The sequence below is a fragment of the Microcebus murinus genome, chromosome 18 (assembly GCF_040939455.1).
Source record: "Microcebus murinus isolate Inina chromosome 18, M.murinus_Inina_mat1.0, whole genome shotgun sequence".
NCBI lineage: Eukaryota > Metazoa > Chordata > Mammalia > Primates > Cheirogaleidae > Microcebus > Microcebus murinus.
In genome coordinates this window covers 31942908-31960721 of record NC_134121.1, presented here as the reverse complement: position 1 = coordinate 31960721, position 17814 = coordinate 31942908, and the positions used below count along the sequence as shown (strand labels likewise).

The window sequence follows — 17814 nt, the reverse complement described above, 5'->3', positions numbered from 1 at the left end:
ACCTGAATGGTACAATAATATGACTGAACCAACATGAGAATTCAGTCATGCTTTCTCCTTCCCTGATCTCACTAAGCCATGTTTTTAGGAGCTTACAAACCAGTTCTTGTTGCCAAGCCCACTACTCTACCCTGTCCTTTCATAAATCAGAGCGTAGCCTCTGATATTAGAAATAATGTATTTCTCTTGATGTAGAGGGAAATGAAGTTGTTACCCTGAGTGACAGTCGTGTCAGAACAAAACCACGAGACCAGACTGCATTTATGGATAAATATATTAGCAAATAAATACATTTTTCAACATAGTGCCTGATTCAAGCGTCTTTCTGTCTGCTTCAGATATAAATACCCATGTGGGTGCTTAGGTGCTATTCTCCCCACCGCCTGAGGGAAGAAGATTCCCAAGTGGGGTGCTGTGCCCACTTTGCCTCCACATTCACATTCCAAATGGGATAATGCCTGAGGGGCCAGCAATGGTCGGGCTGCCCTGGGGTGAATGTCACCCCTTGGAGGCCCCTCAGCCCTTGCCCACTCGGTATAAGCTGCTCGGCCCAGACTTCCTGCTCCAACTACACTCTTGCATGCACACCTTCGTGTGGGTCCCCGGCCTGTATGGCTTATACTGGGAAGTTGGGCTTCTGGGCCCTCCAGACCCAAGGGTCACACTTTGTTTTTCCTTCGTTCCCCTTTGTTCTCCATCTCTGCTCTGAGGCAAAACTTCTCCTAGAGAAGAACTCTGTTGTCCCCATTCAGCTGTAATTCTGCCTTTTCTACCTTCATTTCATCTTCCCGCTTCCCAGATGAAGTCCAGCAGAAAGTCAGGACTTTGAGACAGGAGACCTTCACGGGGATAGTTTACCCACTATTCTCACTCTGAACCTCCAGAGGAACTGGGGCTGCTGGAGTCACAAGCGAGTTTGAAGATCAGTGGCTTCATCCTAGGTTCTTCAAGGTGCTAGATCCACCTCGGGGATAGAACTCCACACCTTGGCTTCCCAGAGCCTCCACTCTGACTTAATATAGTGGCTCTGAAATTTAAGAACCATTTAAAGACAAGAAGGGGGAAACATCCTCCATTATGCACCAGGGAAGGTACTGCCTGAAAAAGCTTCAAAGATCCCTCTATTTAGGGCTCAGGGCTCACCTATGCTCCTGGTCCTTTTGGCAAAGAAGGAAAATGATAAAGCTGAGCTGCCCCTGATGTAGCAGCTTTACCGTGGAGGGGCCAAAGCTGGTGTGCAGAGCTCAGCTAAGGAAGGAGGTGTTAAGGGATCATTCATTCCGCTGAACCCATTGGCTGGTATCAACATGAGGTCTGGTGCAAGGGAGACCTAGTAGGGCTGGGGGAAAGAGCAGCACCTCTGTAATACCCAGTTCCCCATAAAAAGCTTTCTGCCCTCAAAAAACTCAGCCTTCAAGGGATCCAGCCTACACGTGCACACAGGCAGTAGCTGGTTGCCTGGCTGGATACAGACTTGTTGCACTGCAGATGTGTTCTGCAGACAAGGTCTAGAGCTGGGAGCAGGAAACAGCACCTCCTGCTCCCCACCATCACTGCTCCTCTTCCAGTGCTTCCAGAAAGTGTGGCAAAAAGACAGGTGTTTGCCAAGGTCCTTTCTTCTCCCAGGAGCAGGACTCTGTGCCAGGTAGGGCCCAAAGTCATCCAGAGCACACTCTTGGTTGGAGCTTGGCTTGAGCATCTCACACAGCTTGTTCACACAGCTCCTCGAGCTCCTCCTCTGAGCCTGTATTTAGAGAGAGGAGAGGAAAGAGATCACTGAGGGTCAAGCACCTGCGGGAGGTCAAGCACCTCAAGCACCTGCTTCTCCCACCTGCGGGAGAGTGTGGCTGGGATGGGACCACAGACAGGGAGGAGCAGGGAATGTATCTGGAAAGGATGATTAGATTGAAAGCTGAGAGGGCCCCCAGTTGGACACAAGGGAGAGAAAAACAAACCTAGAGAAAGAGAAACATATAGAGCACCAGTGTGTTACTAATACTTACTATTCATTCATTCACCCAATAAATATTTATTAAGCATTCATTGTGAATTTGGCCTGCTACCATGTGCCAAATAGAAGAACAAAAGAACAAGCCGGGACCTGATAAGCTCATAGGAGAGAAGGTGTGCATGCAAATGGCTGTGATGGCAGCAGGACAGGACAGAGGTCATAAGAGATGCAGCAAGGAAGGGGAGGGACCATGTCCAAGTGCAGCAGTCAGGAAAGGCTTCCCAGAAGTGGGAAATAAATGAGCTGGCCCTGCCGGAATAGGTGATAATTGGATTTATGGGAATAGGGAAAGCAGGCGGATATTCTGGGGTTCAGGAACGACAAGAAGTATTTACCCAGTGTGGCTAAAGCATGGGGCAGGGGAAGGGAAGGGAAAGAGCGGAAAATAAGGCGGGGGAGGAAAATGAGTAGAAAATGGAGTCTGGCTGGTGCTGAAGCCTTGAAGGCCAAAGCAGGTTACAGTTCTTTTTGTGGACAAAACAGAACATTTGGAGATTTCTAGACAGTTTACTGTAAGGCAGAAAGCCCTGGCAGCAGTATGGAAGGTAGGAGAGCAGGGCAGCTGTGCTGCATGACTCCCTGGGCCACCACGCCAGCTGGGCGGCACCCAGCCTCCAGGGCCCGTAAAAGGGAAGGGAGAGCTGAGGGCTCTGTCGGGGCTGTCAGTTCTGGACTTGAGGGGGATGTGATACAGCTAGCAGTGATATAGTTAACAGAACGTGACCCTGACCAGGGGTAAGCAGCAAGGAAAACAGGCTGTGACACTAGTTCTGAGTTTGGGAGAACAGGGAGGTAGTGTCTGGTACGGGCAGCACGGAAAATACACACGACAGGGTCCAAACAGAATCATCAAGCACATGGCCAAGGCTCACGTCACATGGCTCTATGAAAGCAATGGTCTGCTGTACTGTAACAGGGATGGACAAGGGTCTCCTGGTTGGCAAGTTCCATGTCCTCAGAGCCTAGCCTGGAACCTAGCACAAAGCAAGCATACAGTCAGAAAGAAAAAAGCAGGGAGGGAGGAGGGAAATGAATGAAGAAATGAATGAATGAATGATAGCAGCTCTCAAGTCCTGCCTGTAGGATTCCTGGGCTGTGAGGTCTTATATTTCAGAACTTTTGGGTCCCCTCTTGGGGTGGAAGGGGTCCTCCCAGCTATGGCGGTAGACAAAGAGCTGTGCTGTCCACACAATGGAAGCAGATGGGGCAGGGTGGGAGGTAGAGTCCCTGCGAGGGGAAGAGGAGTAATTGGGCAAATAAATACCAAGTTAAAGCTAAGAATTTACATTATCTCCATTGGTTATAATACAGGGATACACTGAGTCCCCAAGAAAATGAGGTTGGTCTTATTAATAAAAGTGTTTGGAAGGAATGTCCTACTTGTTCTTTTACCACAAGGGAAGAGCAGAAAAGCTAAGACCCACAGAGCTCCTAGAAACCACCTGTGGTTTCTGTATGTTTCTCATCACTCACGTAGCTCTTTTCATATGGCCTAGTCACATGGCTATCTGTAATTATTTCTCTTATAAGAGCATGCTTTCCCCAGGGAACACTTCCTGGCCTTCTTTGTGTCAGGGGCTAATACTGAGCTGTGAGCATTGGAAGAGCTGTGCCGTTATTACAATGTGGGAGCTGCAGCCCCAAACGACCCCAAGTGCCTTTCTGATGCCTCAGCCACACTAGCAGCTCCCCTAGGACCTCCCTATGATCTGCCAACTAAAGGGGTGGCACCTGGCAAAGCCAGGGGGTTCCAGTGCTCCCGCCAATATGCTATGCTGTGCTGGTGGTTCAGTATTTTGAATGTCACCTCTGCTGTATCCTTCTCAGCTTCCGGCAACCCCTTGTTGGCTGACTTCACTTTCCTGCAATATCCAGCTCCAGCCTCCCCTCCCCACCATACCTGCTTCCCCGGAACACTTACCAGGCTGGGCTGGCGGCACCTGGCAGTGTGGGTAAGGGCATGGACTGCCCGCTGTGTTGTCAGAACTCCATTCAGAAGGCCCCTCCCCAGGCGGGTGTGGTCCCAGGGGCCTGCGTGGAGTCAGACACAGCCACACTGGCTGTGAATTTGAGTAACAGGGGCCTGGAGTTTCTGGAAGCAGCCTCCTGTCCAGGCCTGGAGGTCCGAAGATCAATGGGTGGGCCTCTGGGGACCAGGAATATGCCAGGCTGGGGCTATAATGGGGAAAAATCTGGCAAGCTGGGTGCACAGTCAAGTCCTGGGGCTGAGAGGCTGGGGTGGGCTCTGAGAGACCGCCCCGTCGTTTCCTCTGCGGGTGTCGGGTAGAGAGGCTGGACTTCTGTAAGTTGAAGAGACGGCTGGGACTGGAGCAGGGGCTGGAGGCTTCAGCAGGGCCAGGGGCAGGCTCAGGGAGGGCCCTGGGCCTCTGTGGGTTGGGGAGCTGCCCCGAAGGGGCTGCTGGGCCGGATCTGATGACTTGCGGATCAGGAGACGGTGGCTCTGGCTGGGGCTGTGTCCGAAGAACAGCAGACCTGGACTGCAGGACCCCAGTTTCTGGGCCAGGCTTCCTGCCATGCCACTGGAACCGCTTTTTGTAGTGGTGGTGCCGGTGGCGGTGGTAGTGGACATGGCTGGAAACCTCAGTTTCCCCCGTGGGCACCACTGAGTCCAAGGAACGGGGCCGAGAGGTTACGCTAGGCTGCACCTCCTCCCCCTGGGGATCCCCTTCAGGACTGCAGTACACCAGGGGGTCAAAGTCACTGCTCAGGGAGCTGCGGAAAGTGGAGCTGCTGCCGTGGATGCCCTGCAGGCTGATGTCTGTGCAGTTGACCACTGAGTCACTGGAAGAGCCATGACAGGGCCCTGAGCTGGAGTCACTGGCTGGCCCGTCTGCCAGGTATCCACTGCGTTCCGTGCAATAGCTTTCTCCAGATCCACTGCTGTCGTGAGGTCTGGCCCGGCGCAGGGGCCCTGGGCAAGCCGCTGGGTGCTGGGAGGTGCAGCGGAGGCGACTCGGCCCCCAGCCCTGTGCATAGGGGTGCTGGGCCATCGCCAGGCGCTGCTGCTCGCCTGGGGCCCGGGGATGCGCAGCTCTCGGGAGGCGGTGGTGCCGAGTGCCCACACCTGGCTCCTGGGATGGTAGGTAGGGACCAGGTCGTGGGGGCCGAGCCACTACATTCCGGGAAGGGCCCAACAGGTAGGCAGCAGGAAGGTGGTAGTGGGCATGGCCGGGATGCTGGCGAATGAGGTGCAGTCTCCGGCCTGGTTCTTGGTAAGATCGAGAGGGTCCCAGGGACTGAGAAAATGAATCTCCTTCTGGAAAAAAGAACAGAGAGCACAGGTGTTTGAGCCCACACACCTATGGAAAATGCATTCAGAAGTGTGTGGCTGTGGCTAACCTTTTTGGCTCTGTGTAGTTGTGAGCTCAGAGTTTGGGGGACCAAGGACATCCTCATCTGCCTGTGCCCAGGGACTCCCTTAGTCAGGCTGTCTGCCCCGAGAGTCCCACTGTACATGTCAATCCCTGCTCCTCCCACCAGCCATTTGGGGCCCTTTGACCCAGGGCCACTGCTCGCCCACATGGCACCTTTGGGTGAATTAGAAAAATGTTCTCTTTCCTCAAGATATTTATTTCACTATCACCTCTTAGAAAACTATCACAATATACTGATTTTGTTAGAATGGGATACTTTATTGCCAGAAAATTAGAATAATAAATATACAAGTCACCCAAATTTAGAATCAACAGAGCTGTCACAAAGTTATTTATTTATTTATTTTTGCTGTTGTTGTTTGAGACAAAGTTTCACTCTGTTGCCCTGGCTAGAGTGCAGTGGTGTCATCACCACTCACTGCAACTGCAAACTCCTGTGATCCTCCTTCCTCAGCCTCCCAAGTAGCTAGGACTATAGGTATGTACTACCCTGCCCAGCTAATTTTCCTGTTTTGTAGAGACAGGATCTTGCTCTTGCTCAGGCTAGTCTTGAACTCCTGACCTCAAGTGATCCTCCCACCTCAGCCTCCCAGAGTGCTAGGATTACAGATGTGAACCAGTGTACCCGGCCACAAGATAATTTTTAAAATAATAAAGGTGTCTACACCGTGAGCAGCCCTCTCACTCAGGCGAGGCACTCTTAAGCAGTGCACAGCTTAAATTACTATCACGGCAGTTCTGCTTTCTCTTTCCCTTTCCCAGAGGGAAGCCACATTCTAGACCAGTCCGCCTGCACACAGGGGAGTCCTTGCCCCACCTCCTACCTACGATGTTGAACATGCAGAGGGGGCAAGTCCGGTGCTGATGTAGCCAGGGGTCCACGCAGGTACGATGGAACTCATGGAGGCAGGAAATGACTCGTAGTTCCTGGAGAAAAAAGGGGGTTTCTGTAGCCACCGAGTGGCCAGGAACCAGGACACTCCCCTGATTCCTTCTGGCCTCTCCTTCTTGGTATCACCTACTTGGCAGATGACCTCACAGTAGAATAGAAAAGGTATAAGCTTTGGTAGCAAAGCTGGATTTTGCACTTAGCTGCATGACCTTTGACAAATTTCTTTCTTTTTTTCTTCTTTCTTCTATCTCCCTCCCTCCTTCTCTCCCTCCCTCTCTCCCTTCCTTCCTTCCTTTCTTTTTGAGACAGAGTCTCACTCTGTTGCCCGGGCTAGAGTGCCGTGATGTCAACCTAGCTCACAGCAACCTCAAATTCCTGGGCTCAAGTGATCCTTCTGCCTCAGCCTCCCAAGGAGCTGGGACTACAGGCATGCACCACCATGCCTGGCTAATTTTTTTTTCTATATATTTTTAGTTGTCCAGGTAATTTCTTTCTATTTTTAGTAGAGATGGGGGTCTCGCTCTTGCTCAGACTGGTTTTGAACTCCTGACCTCGAGCAATCCGCCCGCCTCGGCCTCCCAGAATGCTAGGATTATAGGCATGAGCCACCGCACCTGGCCAAGTTTCTTAATAGATAGCTTTCTGCTGTAAAATGAGCATAAAAAACTAATCTACCCTTTACTGCTCTGGGGCTAAAATGAGATGGTGCCTCTAAAGCACCACTGCAGCCTGGCACATGGTACACTCTCAACCAACAATAGTGCTCTTTCACTGACAGGCCAGGAAAGTGACCAAACCTAGGGCGATCCCCTACCCTGGCCCCATGCAGGACACACAGGACACGGATGTAGCCAGGGCTCCCATACCAGCCCTAAGCCTGCCCACCCCCACCCAGCTTCAATCTCCCTCCCTTGTCTGGTCACAGAGGTGAAGCACAGGCCGGCCTTACCTGCCCCTCAGAGAACTCCTCCAGGCAGATGGCACACACGGGGGCGGAGCTGCAGCTGCTACCTGAGTCTGGCCAGTCCACCTGGGCCCTCCTGCAGCTGGCCTGGTACCTCCTGGTGGCCAGCTGGCTGATGGCCCAGGCTGTTCGCTGCTGCAGGGGATCCTGGGCAGAGGAGCGGTGCTCAAAATGGAGAAGGGCCCCTCTTCCTTCACCCCTGAACCCCAGTCTGGACTCAGTTCCTTATCGCTCAGTTAGGTCACACAGCCAATTGACCACCCCTGGGAGTTTGTCTCCTTGGAGCTGATACATGGTTCTGCCAAGCAGGCCAAGCCCACCTGCTCATACCATTAGCTTTCTTCTCTGATAACCCACGACAGAAACTTTTTGTCCAACTTCTGCTTGACATCTCAACTTGGACATCTAATAGGCACATCAAACTTAACATGTCCCCAACCAAACTCATGATCCTACTAACCTGCTCCCAAGCACGCGCCTGTCCCCCCCACCAGTCTTCCTCATTTCAGCTAATGGCAATTCTCCTCTTTTAATTGCTCAGGCCATAAATCTTGGTGCCATCCTTGACTCTTCTGTTTTCACACCCCACAGTCAATCCATTAGTAAAGCTATTGGCTTTACCTTCAAAATATACCCAGAATCTATTTCTCACCATTTTCACTGCTACCTCCCTGACCCAAGCTACCCTTACTGTCACCCAGATACCTGTAATAGCCTCTTATCTGGTTTCTGTTTCCAACCTCGCTTCCCTGCCATCTATTCTCATTACAGCAGCAAGAGAGATCATGTCAAAATGTAAGTCAGGTCATGGCGACCCTTCTCTCAAAATACTCCAATGGCTCCCATTTGACCCAGGATAAAAAACAAAGTGCCTGAACAGTCCAACTGGGCCCCCACCTCCTACTCTACCGTCTTTCTTACTCTATTTCAGTCATAAAGCCTTCCCACTGTTCCTCAGATGTGGCAGGCATACTTCTGCCTCAGGGCCTTTGTACCTACTGTTCTGTTTTGATCACTTTCTACCCATAAATCTGTGCATACTACCCCCTCCCCCTTAAGGTCTTTGCTGTAATGTCATCTTTTCCATGCAGCATTCCCTGGACTTGCTTTTATTTTATTTTATTTTATTTATTTTATTTTATTTTATTTTATTTTATTTTATTTTATTTTTTTTGAGACAGAGTCTTGCTTTGTTGCCCAGGCTAGAGTGAGTGCCGTGGCGTCAGCCTAGCTCACAGCAACCTCAAACTCCTGGGCTCGAGTGATCCTTCTGCCTCAGCCTCCCGAGTAGCTGGGACTACAGGCATGCGCCACCATGCCCGGCTAATTTTTTATATATATATCAGTTGGCCAATTAATTTCTTTCTATTTATAGTAGAGACGGGGTCTCGCTCTTGCTCAGGCTGGTTTTGAACTCCTGACCTCGAGCAATCCGCCCGCCTCAGCCTCCCAAGAGCTAGGATTACAGGCGTGAGCCACCGTGCCCGGCCTGGACTTGCTTTTAAAAATTAGCCCTGTTCCCTTGCATTCCCTCTCCCCTTTGCAATTTTTTTTTTTTTTTTTTTGAGACAGGATCTCACTCTGTTGCCCAGGCTGGAGTGCAGTGGCACAATCATAGATCACTATAGCGTCAAATTTCTGGGCTCAAGTGATCCTTCTGCATCAGCCTACTGAGTAGCTAGGACTATAGGTACATGCCACCACACCTAAATAATTTTTAAAATTTTTGATAGGTGGGGTCTTGCTATGTTGCCCAGACTGGTCTCAAATTCCTAGGGTCAAGCGATCTTCCTGCCTCAGCCTCCCAAAGTCCTGGGATTACAAGCATGAGCCACCATGCCCAGAACCTTTTGCACCTTTTTCTCTGCAGTACATACCACCATCTAAAATATTATATATTTCACTTATTTATTTTGTTTATCGTCTGTCTCTGTCTCTTCTCACTAGAATGAAAGCTCCTTGAGGGCAGACGTTTTTTGTTGTCTTTGTTCACTACCCTTACACCTGCAACAGTGCCTGACACAGTGGGAACTCGGTATATTCCCTGAATGAATGAATGAGCAACGTGGGGAGAGGCTGCTGGAAATCAACACAAACAGACGCTGGGGTATTCAGATGTAAACCGCGTCACGGGCATAAAGGAACGCCTGCCTTCCTCATTTTCTTATTCCTGCCCTGCACCCTCCCGCTTACATGCATGCATGCGCATGCGCGCACACACACACACACACACACACACACACACACACACATACACACACGTCCACCCGCCGAGAGAGCCCGCACGCTCACCGGCCTGCTGTGGCAGGAGCGGCACCGGATGCGCAGCACCGAGGCCAGGATGACCACGAAGATGGTGCCCACCACCGTCAGGAGGATCCACACGTCATAATCCGGCTGGGGGAGTAAGCAGGGGGGAAAGAGTCATACTTCTGGAAGGAGCTGGCTGGGCCTACTTGGGAGGAAACACAGGAGCCCAGGAGACACACACAGACAGCTGGAGGTTCCCTTGGAAACGTCTACCTGAAGGGATGAGGTGGGGAAGAACATGGGAGTGGGGTGAGGGGGCCCTCTCTGCCCAAGGTCACTTGCAGGAAGGGATCCTCCACGTGTCAGCTGTGAGAAGCACTATCTGAAAACCCATGTGCTGGGGAAAAAGAGAAAGGGATCCCCCTGCCAGGTGGGAGCTACCTGCTAGTGAGCAACTGGGCGAAGTTCCTAGCCAGTGGAGAAGCACCAAGCAGGGGGCGGGGGTCAGGGGTCAGGGGTCAGGGTTTCATTCCTGGAATGTCTCTGCCCTTCCATGCCATGAAACCACAGTGCAAAAACAACTTCAGAACTCATCTGGCTCCATCTGTTCATTCTGCAGAGGAGGCTGAGAGAGGAGGAGAAACTTGCCCAGAGCCACACAGCTGGTGGGAGAAGTTGGACTGGAGGGTTGTAAGGGTTTCTTTCGGCTCCAGAAGTCTAAGGGCTTTTGATGGGAGTCGCCATGGGACAAAGTGGGTGTGAACTCAGGTGCCGGGGCAGGGTCTGGAGGTCTAATGTGCTTACCCAGGCTGGGGGCTCCTTCAGCTCAATCCTCACGTGCGCCTTTCGGTTCTTGTACACAAACTCCATCAGCTTCTCAGCGTCATTACCCCAGATCAGCACCACTGGCCAGGTCAGCCCCAGGGGCTGCTGCAGCTGCGGGAGGGAACGTGCCCACAGGCCTTCTGTGACTTCTCCCTCCCCTGAAAACTCCATCTTCCCTCCGTCTAGCCCCCTCCTCCAACACTCAGATGGCCCTGGGTACCTGCTCAGCGGCAGCACGATCCTCAGTGATGTCGAAGAGGACAGCACTGGCTCCTCGCTCGCCCGCCATCCGCGCCTGCGGACACGCAGCAGAGTTTCAGCTGGGGTCAGAGAAGGACGCAGCCCGCTCAGGGCCAGTCTTAGCCCCTCACACATCCATCCCCTTCGAGGATTTTGTACACTGCACCTCTATATACTCAGATATATATATGTGATAAGGTGTCAGGGGGTCTAGGGTTCCCTGTCCTGCCCCCTGAGCTCACCAAGGCCCCACTGCCTTCAAAGAATAACATTCAGTCCTTCGTTTTGCAATGAAACAAACCCTTAGCAATGGTTTACTGGGTGCCAGGTGGTGGACCTGGCTCTATGGCTAAGGACAAATAAGACACAGCCCCTGCTGCCAGGGTTCAGTCCTCTGCCTTCACTAAGAGGCTTGAGAACAAAGAGTAGGGAGTGATCAGCACCCCCGGGGGGGACAAAAGAGATGAAGAGGGGAGAGCGGAGAAGTAGAGAGCTCCTTCACAATGGAGCTGGATTTCTAGGCCCAGCCCTGCCTCACAAGAGGAGCCTGCAAGACATCTCCCAGCTTGGGCAAAGTTCCAAGAGCCTGGACCCTGCTCTCACCCAAGGCCCCCATGGCAAAGCCCCAGCCCCAGCCCATCTTGTGGGCTCTCTCTCTGCCACACTCCAGGTTGCCAACCCTTTCTCTGGCTCCTGTTCAAGGACATAGAGAAGTCTCTCTCCAGCGCTTTACCCCTTCGTCCTCTTCCCTAGGGTGGCATTAGAGACTTGAGTGGGGAGGATCCTGAGGGGCTGTTCCCACGAAGACACAACTGTGCATCTGTGCTCATGCGTGTTCACCCAGGGCTCCACCAGCAGGCCTGGGAAGCAGAATCGAGCCAACCAGGCAGAGCAGATAGCAGAGCAAGAAAGAGGACAGAAGGCAGGGATCTAGGGGGTATGTGTGTGGGGGCAGGAGAGGGAGATAAGAGCTGAGGGTGGGGTGCAGGCACAACGGCAAACAACCAACAGACACTGAGGGGGCTGCTCCTGGCCTTGGTGGTGGGTCTCCCTGCCCAGCACAGGCACTCTCCAGCCTTCCTCCCCAGAGCAGGCTGCCACCTCACACCCCTAGCACCCCTGCTGAGACTCTGGGGTCTGCTTGCAGGCAGTGAAGGAGTTAACCCCTCTGAAAGTGGTGGTGGCAGCAAGAGGAGCCAGTGCTGGGACTTACTCACACTCTCGCACTTTGATCTCTGCTTGTCTTCCCAGGGAGAGCCTGTTGGGGCAAGTCTCCTGCCAGGCAGGCTGGGAGCAGCTTCTAGCTCCCAGCTCCCTGATCCCACTCCCCAGGCAGTGGCAGGGCCCAGGGGCCCCTCAGAACCCACCGCCTACAGGCAGGGGAGCTGGAGGAGGGCCTCACTTTGGTCAGGAGGGTAGCTTTACTCTTTCTTCCCTTCTTCCTCCAGAAGCTGGGCTGGGCCCTGTACCTGCACCTAAGCTGGGCCTAGGACAAGGTTTACCTAATTGACCAGAAATTCACAGGACTCAAGAATGGAATTGCTGAAGAAACGGAGAGGTCATAGTTTCCATCTTCCCTCACCCACTTCTGCCCAGGAAGTCCACCCCACCTAGCCTATTCCAGGCAGGTAGAAGCTCTCCAATCTTCAGAGCCCTCCAAGTGAGGGTATGGGAAAAGTACCAGGGGAAAAGGAATTCCTGGTAGGGAAATCCTACTGGTAATCTCACATTCCAGGGACTTGGCCAAGGGGTAGGAGAGGTCACCCAGTAGTCACAGAATTCGGATTTCCAGGCCACAGGTTTCCCATCCCCAGAAGAAGAGCCTGGGCCCACCTGGGAGAGTATAAGGGAGGACAAAGGCTTCCTTCTTAGGAGATTTTCTACTTCCCCACCCCTCTTGCTTTGAAGGATTGGGGTAGGAACAGTGGAAAGCAATTACTATGACATTCAAACACCCAGGCCCATTACAGCCCATAATTACAAAGTTGTAAAAGTGATCAAAGAGCCCAGAGAGTTGGCCAACGAGAAAACAAACAGGACTTTCAGGCAGTGGGTTCCTGCATCCAGAGTTCTAGGAATAAAAAGCAAGATGTGGGGACAGACGGAAGCCCAATCTGGGGCTACTCATGCCTCCTGTCCACCTGCACCCAAGAAAGTGGGAGGCAGAAAGAACAAAAAAGTTGTTTCCAGACTGGAATGTGAAGGACAGGGAGAGTGTGGGCAGGCCATCAGGACAGGAAGACTGGACTTTAGAAAGACAAGCCAGAGATCTTTCTGGAAGCTTCAGAGTCAGCCAGCCTTAGGGACAGCAAGCTCGGCTGCCTGTGGCCCCTACTAGCAGGAGCCATTACAGAGAGTGGTGAGAGTGAGCTGAGATTCTGTCTCTTACTCGCTGGGCTCACTGGTCAACGGCTGCACTTCTTTGGGCCTTAGATTTTCCTCTGCTGACCACAGTCTCTGTATATTTCCTGCTCATCAACAACTGAGCACCTACTGTGCCCAGGGCACCGAGCCAAGGAAGGCCAGGTCCTCCAAAACAGCTCAGAATCTAGTTGTGGAGACAAGGCACATACATAAAATTATAATGCTGGTAACAACAGCCTAGAGCACAAATGAATGGAACAGACAGTAGTTTCCAAAGCTTTTTTTACTTCAGAATGCCGTCCCTTCACTGTCCCCTCCACCAACACACACTAAGTCTGACACAAATCTTCAGTGGGCAGAGGTATCCCCTGGTGGGAGGGAGGAAGGAGGGAGAAGGGATATAACCTGTACTGAAATCCACTCTGCCTAGATGGCCTAGGTTTGAATCCTGGCTCCGCTCATAACTATTAGCTGTGAGACTTTGGGCAAGTTACTTAAATAGTCTGTGCCTCAGTTTTCCTTTCTGTAAAAATGGGATAACAATAGGACCCACTGCATAGGGTTGTTGTGAGGACTACATAAATTAATCCACGTAATGTATTATAATAGTCCCTGGCATATAGTAAGTGTTCCTTAAGTATTAGTTACTATTATATCAATCATTACTATGCGCTTTGCATTTATGATTTCATTTACTCCTCACAACTCTACAAGACAGTCAAGCCCCACTCTTGAGGGGAGGAAACCGTGGCTCAGAAAGCCTGAATAATTTGCCCAGGGTCGCAAGCAGTAGAGGCAGGATTCCCACCTAGGACTTCAGCCTCCAGGGTGCCTGCTCTAACCACCAGGTAGTGGTCTCCACGTGAGAGAGGCAAGGCTGGCAGCCATCTGCTTGTCTCAGATCTAGCTCCTTCCACCAGGCAAAAGGCCCCTGTGCTAGTCCAGGCATGAGGTGATAAGGGCCTGGCTTATCACAGGACACCTGTGGAGCTGCTAATAAAGAAACAGAAACCAATCTGGGTGACTGGATGGGGGAGGGGCAGAGGAGGTTGTGGGACTGGTGACAACAATGGAAGAATCCAGAATTATGGTGAGGGTTTCAGAGAGGAACAAGAGATATAACCAATGGAAGAAAAAAATACCCCAACCTTGTTGGCCATGAAACACAGAATGAGGATGCCAATGATGATGACAGTCATGGTCATTGCAATCATGCATTGAGCGGTTACCGCGTGCTAGGCACGGGACTGAGGGCTTCCATCTGTACTGCCTCATTAAATCCCCGTAACTACTCATAAGTCCTATTACTATTCTCCTTTTACAGAAGAGGACACAGGCCCGGAGAGGTGAGCTCAAATGCCCGGGTCACACTGAGGGGCCATGGAGAAGCCAGGCTTCGAACCCCAGGGCCATCTGGCTTGAGAGATGACCAGAAGTCACAGAATTCGGATTCAGCTCCCTCAGCGCTGACGGCACCACTGACACCAATGGGAAAGGCCACAGCAGAGCTGCACGGAGCCGGCTGTCTCCAGACTTTTCCCCACCTGAGACCCCATCTTTTCCTTACACCTCCCATGGCCTTCCATGAACTATATATTTTTAAAAAAATATGTTCTACCAAACTAGCTACATTTATTACATATGATTCATTCCCCTATAGCTTACATTAACACACTGAACTGATAGAATGACAACCAAAAGGAAAACCAAGAACTTTGGTTAAGCCTGCGGGACTTCTAGAATATTGGCGGTGGCTCAAAGACCCGCATTGCCATCCTCACGGCCGTCCTTTGAGCCAGGGGATCGCAGGTAGGAGCTTCGTGGCTGGTCAAAGGATGGGACCTTAGGGAAGCCTTGGACCTGACCAGGTGGAAGCCCCTGGGAGCCAGCCCAGGGCTCAGCAATCCCCACAGAGGGACGGGGACAAGCCAGGCTGGGGGAGGCCAGCCAGCGCAGGGGAGGAAGGAGGGCTGCGATCACAGGGCAAGCGCCAAGGCATTTCTCCTAAACCCTTAGCGGTTTTTGCTCCTGTGTTTGTTTTAGCTCAGGTACCGTTTGGCACTTGCATAGGTTATTTTCATCCTCACAGTAATCATGGGGGTAGGAAGTAAAAGTCCCATTTTATGGTGACAGAAACAAAGTCCCAACCGGATTAAGTACCTCAAAGGGCACAGGCCACATGGTGCTCATCGCACAGTGTCTGTGTACACGGCTCCTGTGTCTTGCGGGGCTGTGGGCTCCTGAGGGCAGGGGGAAGAGCTCCCGTGGGGATGCAGCCCCACAGCTTGCCGAGTGCTCACGGGTGTGGGAGACCATACATTGCTTTAAAAGAACAGCAGAAACTCTGGGAGGCGGAATTTTAGATATTTCTGTGAGTTTGTTTACACTTTTCTGGAAAATGTCCAGAGTAATAGGTATGCTTCTATAAGAGGTAAAGAGAAGAAAAAGAACAGCAGAGTTTCTCTGAACCCTTCTTCTACCATCTCTCCCCCCCACACACACACACACTACCTAATGCAGAACAGGCACTGAGAGCTTGTTTACCAAATGAATAAATGAATGACATTTGCACATATTTTGTTAAGCAAGGGAAATGAAATATCCAGAAGCAAGGCGGCTTCAGCCTAACGGGATGCTGCCATCATTCGGGCCCCTCACAGCCTTGTGGAGACACCACTCTCTCCAGCTCCCCCGAGTGTGTCCTGCCCCTGGGGCCTCCTCCTGCATCGGCATGGCCAGGCCCGGCCCCCCTGGATGAGTAAGAATCCTGCTGTTTCCTTGAGGCTCTCAGGAGGACCAGGGGATCCACAGGGATCCGGGCCTGAGTACAGTGAGCTGGCACGGAGGTTGGGGCTGTCACTGTCCTCACTTCCCACCTCTGGGAGCACACCGATCTGAGCCACACACACTCTAGCCACACGCTATACATGCGTTCAGTTTTCACAACTAGCATGGGAGGCAACGGAGAGATGAAAAGCCTAGGTTTGAGAAACAGACAGGGCTGGGTTCAAATCTCAGCTCTCCCCCTTCCTAATCATGTCATCCTAACAAGTTACTTAAGTTTTCTGATCATCATATGTCAAATAAGGAACAATGTCTACCTTTCTTGATTATGGACAGTAAATATAATAATCATGTGAAGACTCTGTCCCATGAGTACCTGGCACACAGCAAGCACACAGGAAACAGTCACTGTCACTGGCAGTGAAAGCAGAGGTCACCCACGCAGAGGCTCACAGGGCTGGGAGGCAGCAGGCTGGGAGGGGAACGCAGCAAAAGAGAGGGCGGCCCCAGCCCAGCCCCGCTCAGTCGGCCACAGAAACACCGGGCAAGTGCTGCCAGGGCTTCTGCGCTTTCTTTCATGCAGAGAAGTTGAAAATCCGGATTTTTATCTGGATTTTTAAACATTTGAATTTTTTTAATGTGGCAACCACCACCACGTTCAAATTGACATTTTGAAAAGTGTAAATTGTATGAGGGCTGAACACAGCCCGTCTGCAACCTCAGAGGAAAAGCGTGAACTTTTTACAGGTAGGGGCAATGGCTTCTCTTTCTGCTGTTTTGCACGGTACTCAGGAAGTGTTTCTGAAGATGGAAAAATGCTTCAGTGGACCCCTTTCCTCTACTGCTGGGCAGGGGAAGGGGCTCAGAACTCCCAAGTGAGGGGGAGGGGGCCCATGCCTGGAGGAAGGTTCCAGAGTCCTGCTGGTGCTGGCTGGGAGCAGGACAGAGGATGCACTTCCAGCTCTTCAGACCCGCCATGGGTTAAAACCCTGAGGGAATCAGGCCCTTCACTCTCAGGAGCGCCCAGGGGCCTCACACAGCCCAGAGCTGGGTGAAGTTCAGGGCGTGTGCAGGGTCGAGTGTGAATCTACCTTGCTGGCCAGTGACAGGCAGGGGCGGGGGGCCCGTCGGGGACTCTCCAGCTTGACGATGCTGATGAATCCAGGCTCCAGATTGTCGTCATCACTGGCATTGCACAGGTACAGAGGGTGGGACTGCAGAGAGAGACAGACAGACTCAGGTTAGGGAGGCTCCGGGGAGCAGACGGAGCAGGCTGGGAGAGCCCAGCTCTTCTGCATTGTTCCGGGCAGGGACCAGGCAGGTCTCCGGTGCTGTGAAAGAGTGAGCCTTATTACTGGATTGCCTCACAGTAAGCTAGTAAGCATTAGTTGGCATTCCAGGCGTGCCAGGGCCAAGGAGAAAGGTAGGTGGGGGCATATATGAGGGATGGTGTCTCAGACAGGCCCGAATGCAGAGCTTGCTGCAGGGCAGCTTTAACAACCCCAAGCCCTACTTTTCTAAACTGTCCAGACAGATGCAGAAGGCTCCTCTCACGGCCCCAGCCTCTCTCGCTTCCTGATCCTTCTACCTGTTCCCCAGCCCCCACGTGTGTCTGCATCAGTGCTGTCAGGACCTTGTCTTCTTCCTCGCTCCCCAGAGGCAGTGCTGGGTGCAGCTGGTGCCTCCTGCCCCCTCGGGATGCACCAGGCAGCGGCCGCCTCGCCAATTCAGCCCCGCACGAGGCACAGCTGCTTTCGCTGGCACTGCCTGGCCGCTCTGCCCTGAGCCAATCCTGGGATCTAGCAGGGTGCTGACGAGGAGAAGAGACTATCTTGGGGTTGGGCTTTGCTGAGACTTAAGCTTTGAACAGCACAATTCCTAGGAACTCATCCTGTCCCTAGAATGAAGCTGCTCAGCCATCTGCTCTGAGGGTGTGGCAGGGCCAGTCCAAGGCCCTGTGCCTCTGTTCAGCTGCCGCTGAGCAACAACTAAAAGGGAGGGGGCCGATGTGTGGGGGAAGAAATCTGAGGACCCCCCTCATCAAAGGGATGAGAGACTGCCCGACTGTAACTATATTTTCATGCAGGAT

The 17814-nt window shown here is 52.3% G+C and overlaps 1 protein-coding gene across 1 annotated transcript; it reads right to left on the bottom strand.

Annotated features, from left to right (window-relative positions):
- Positions 1 to 1602: 1602 nt before the first annotated feature.
- On the bottom strand, positions 1603 to 17220 carry RNF43 (ring finger protein 43). Its single transcript, XM_012764567.3, has 8 exons — positions 16817 to 17220; positions 10558 to 10632; positions 10317 to 10448; positions 9555 to 9659; positions 7248 to 7409; positions 6231 to 6333; positions 3933 to 5288; positions 1603 to 1744 (listed from the first exon to the last, which is right to left on the bottom strand). Exons 2-8 carry the CDS (start codon positions 10624 to 10626, stop codon positions 1701 to 1703), a joined length of 1971 nt encoding a protein of 656 aa, XP_012620021.2. The 5' UTR covers positions 10627 to 10632; positions 16817 to 17220; the 3' UTR covers positions 1603 to 1700.
- Positions 17221 to 17814: the final 594 nt, after the last annotated feature.

Coding starts and splice junctions, on each gene's coding strand:
- RNF43 (XM_012764567.3), bottom strand. CDS start 10,626: ATGGCGGGCGAGCGAGGAGCCAGTGCTGTCCTCTTCGACATCACTGAG. Junction 6,334..7,247: donor AGGAGTTCTCTGAGGGGCAG/GTAAGGCCGGCC, acceptor TTTTTTCTCCAG/GAACTACGAGTCATTTCCTG. Junction 1,745..3,932: donor GGTGCCGCCAGCCCAGCCTG/GTAAGTGTTCCG, acceptor CTCTAAATACAG/GCTCAGAGGAGGAGCTCGAG.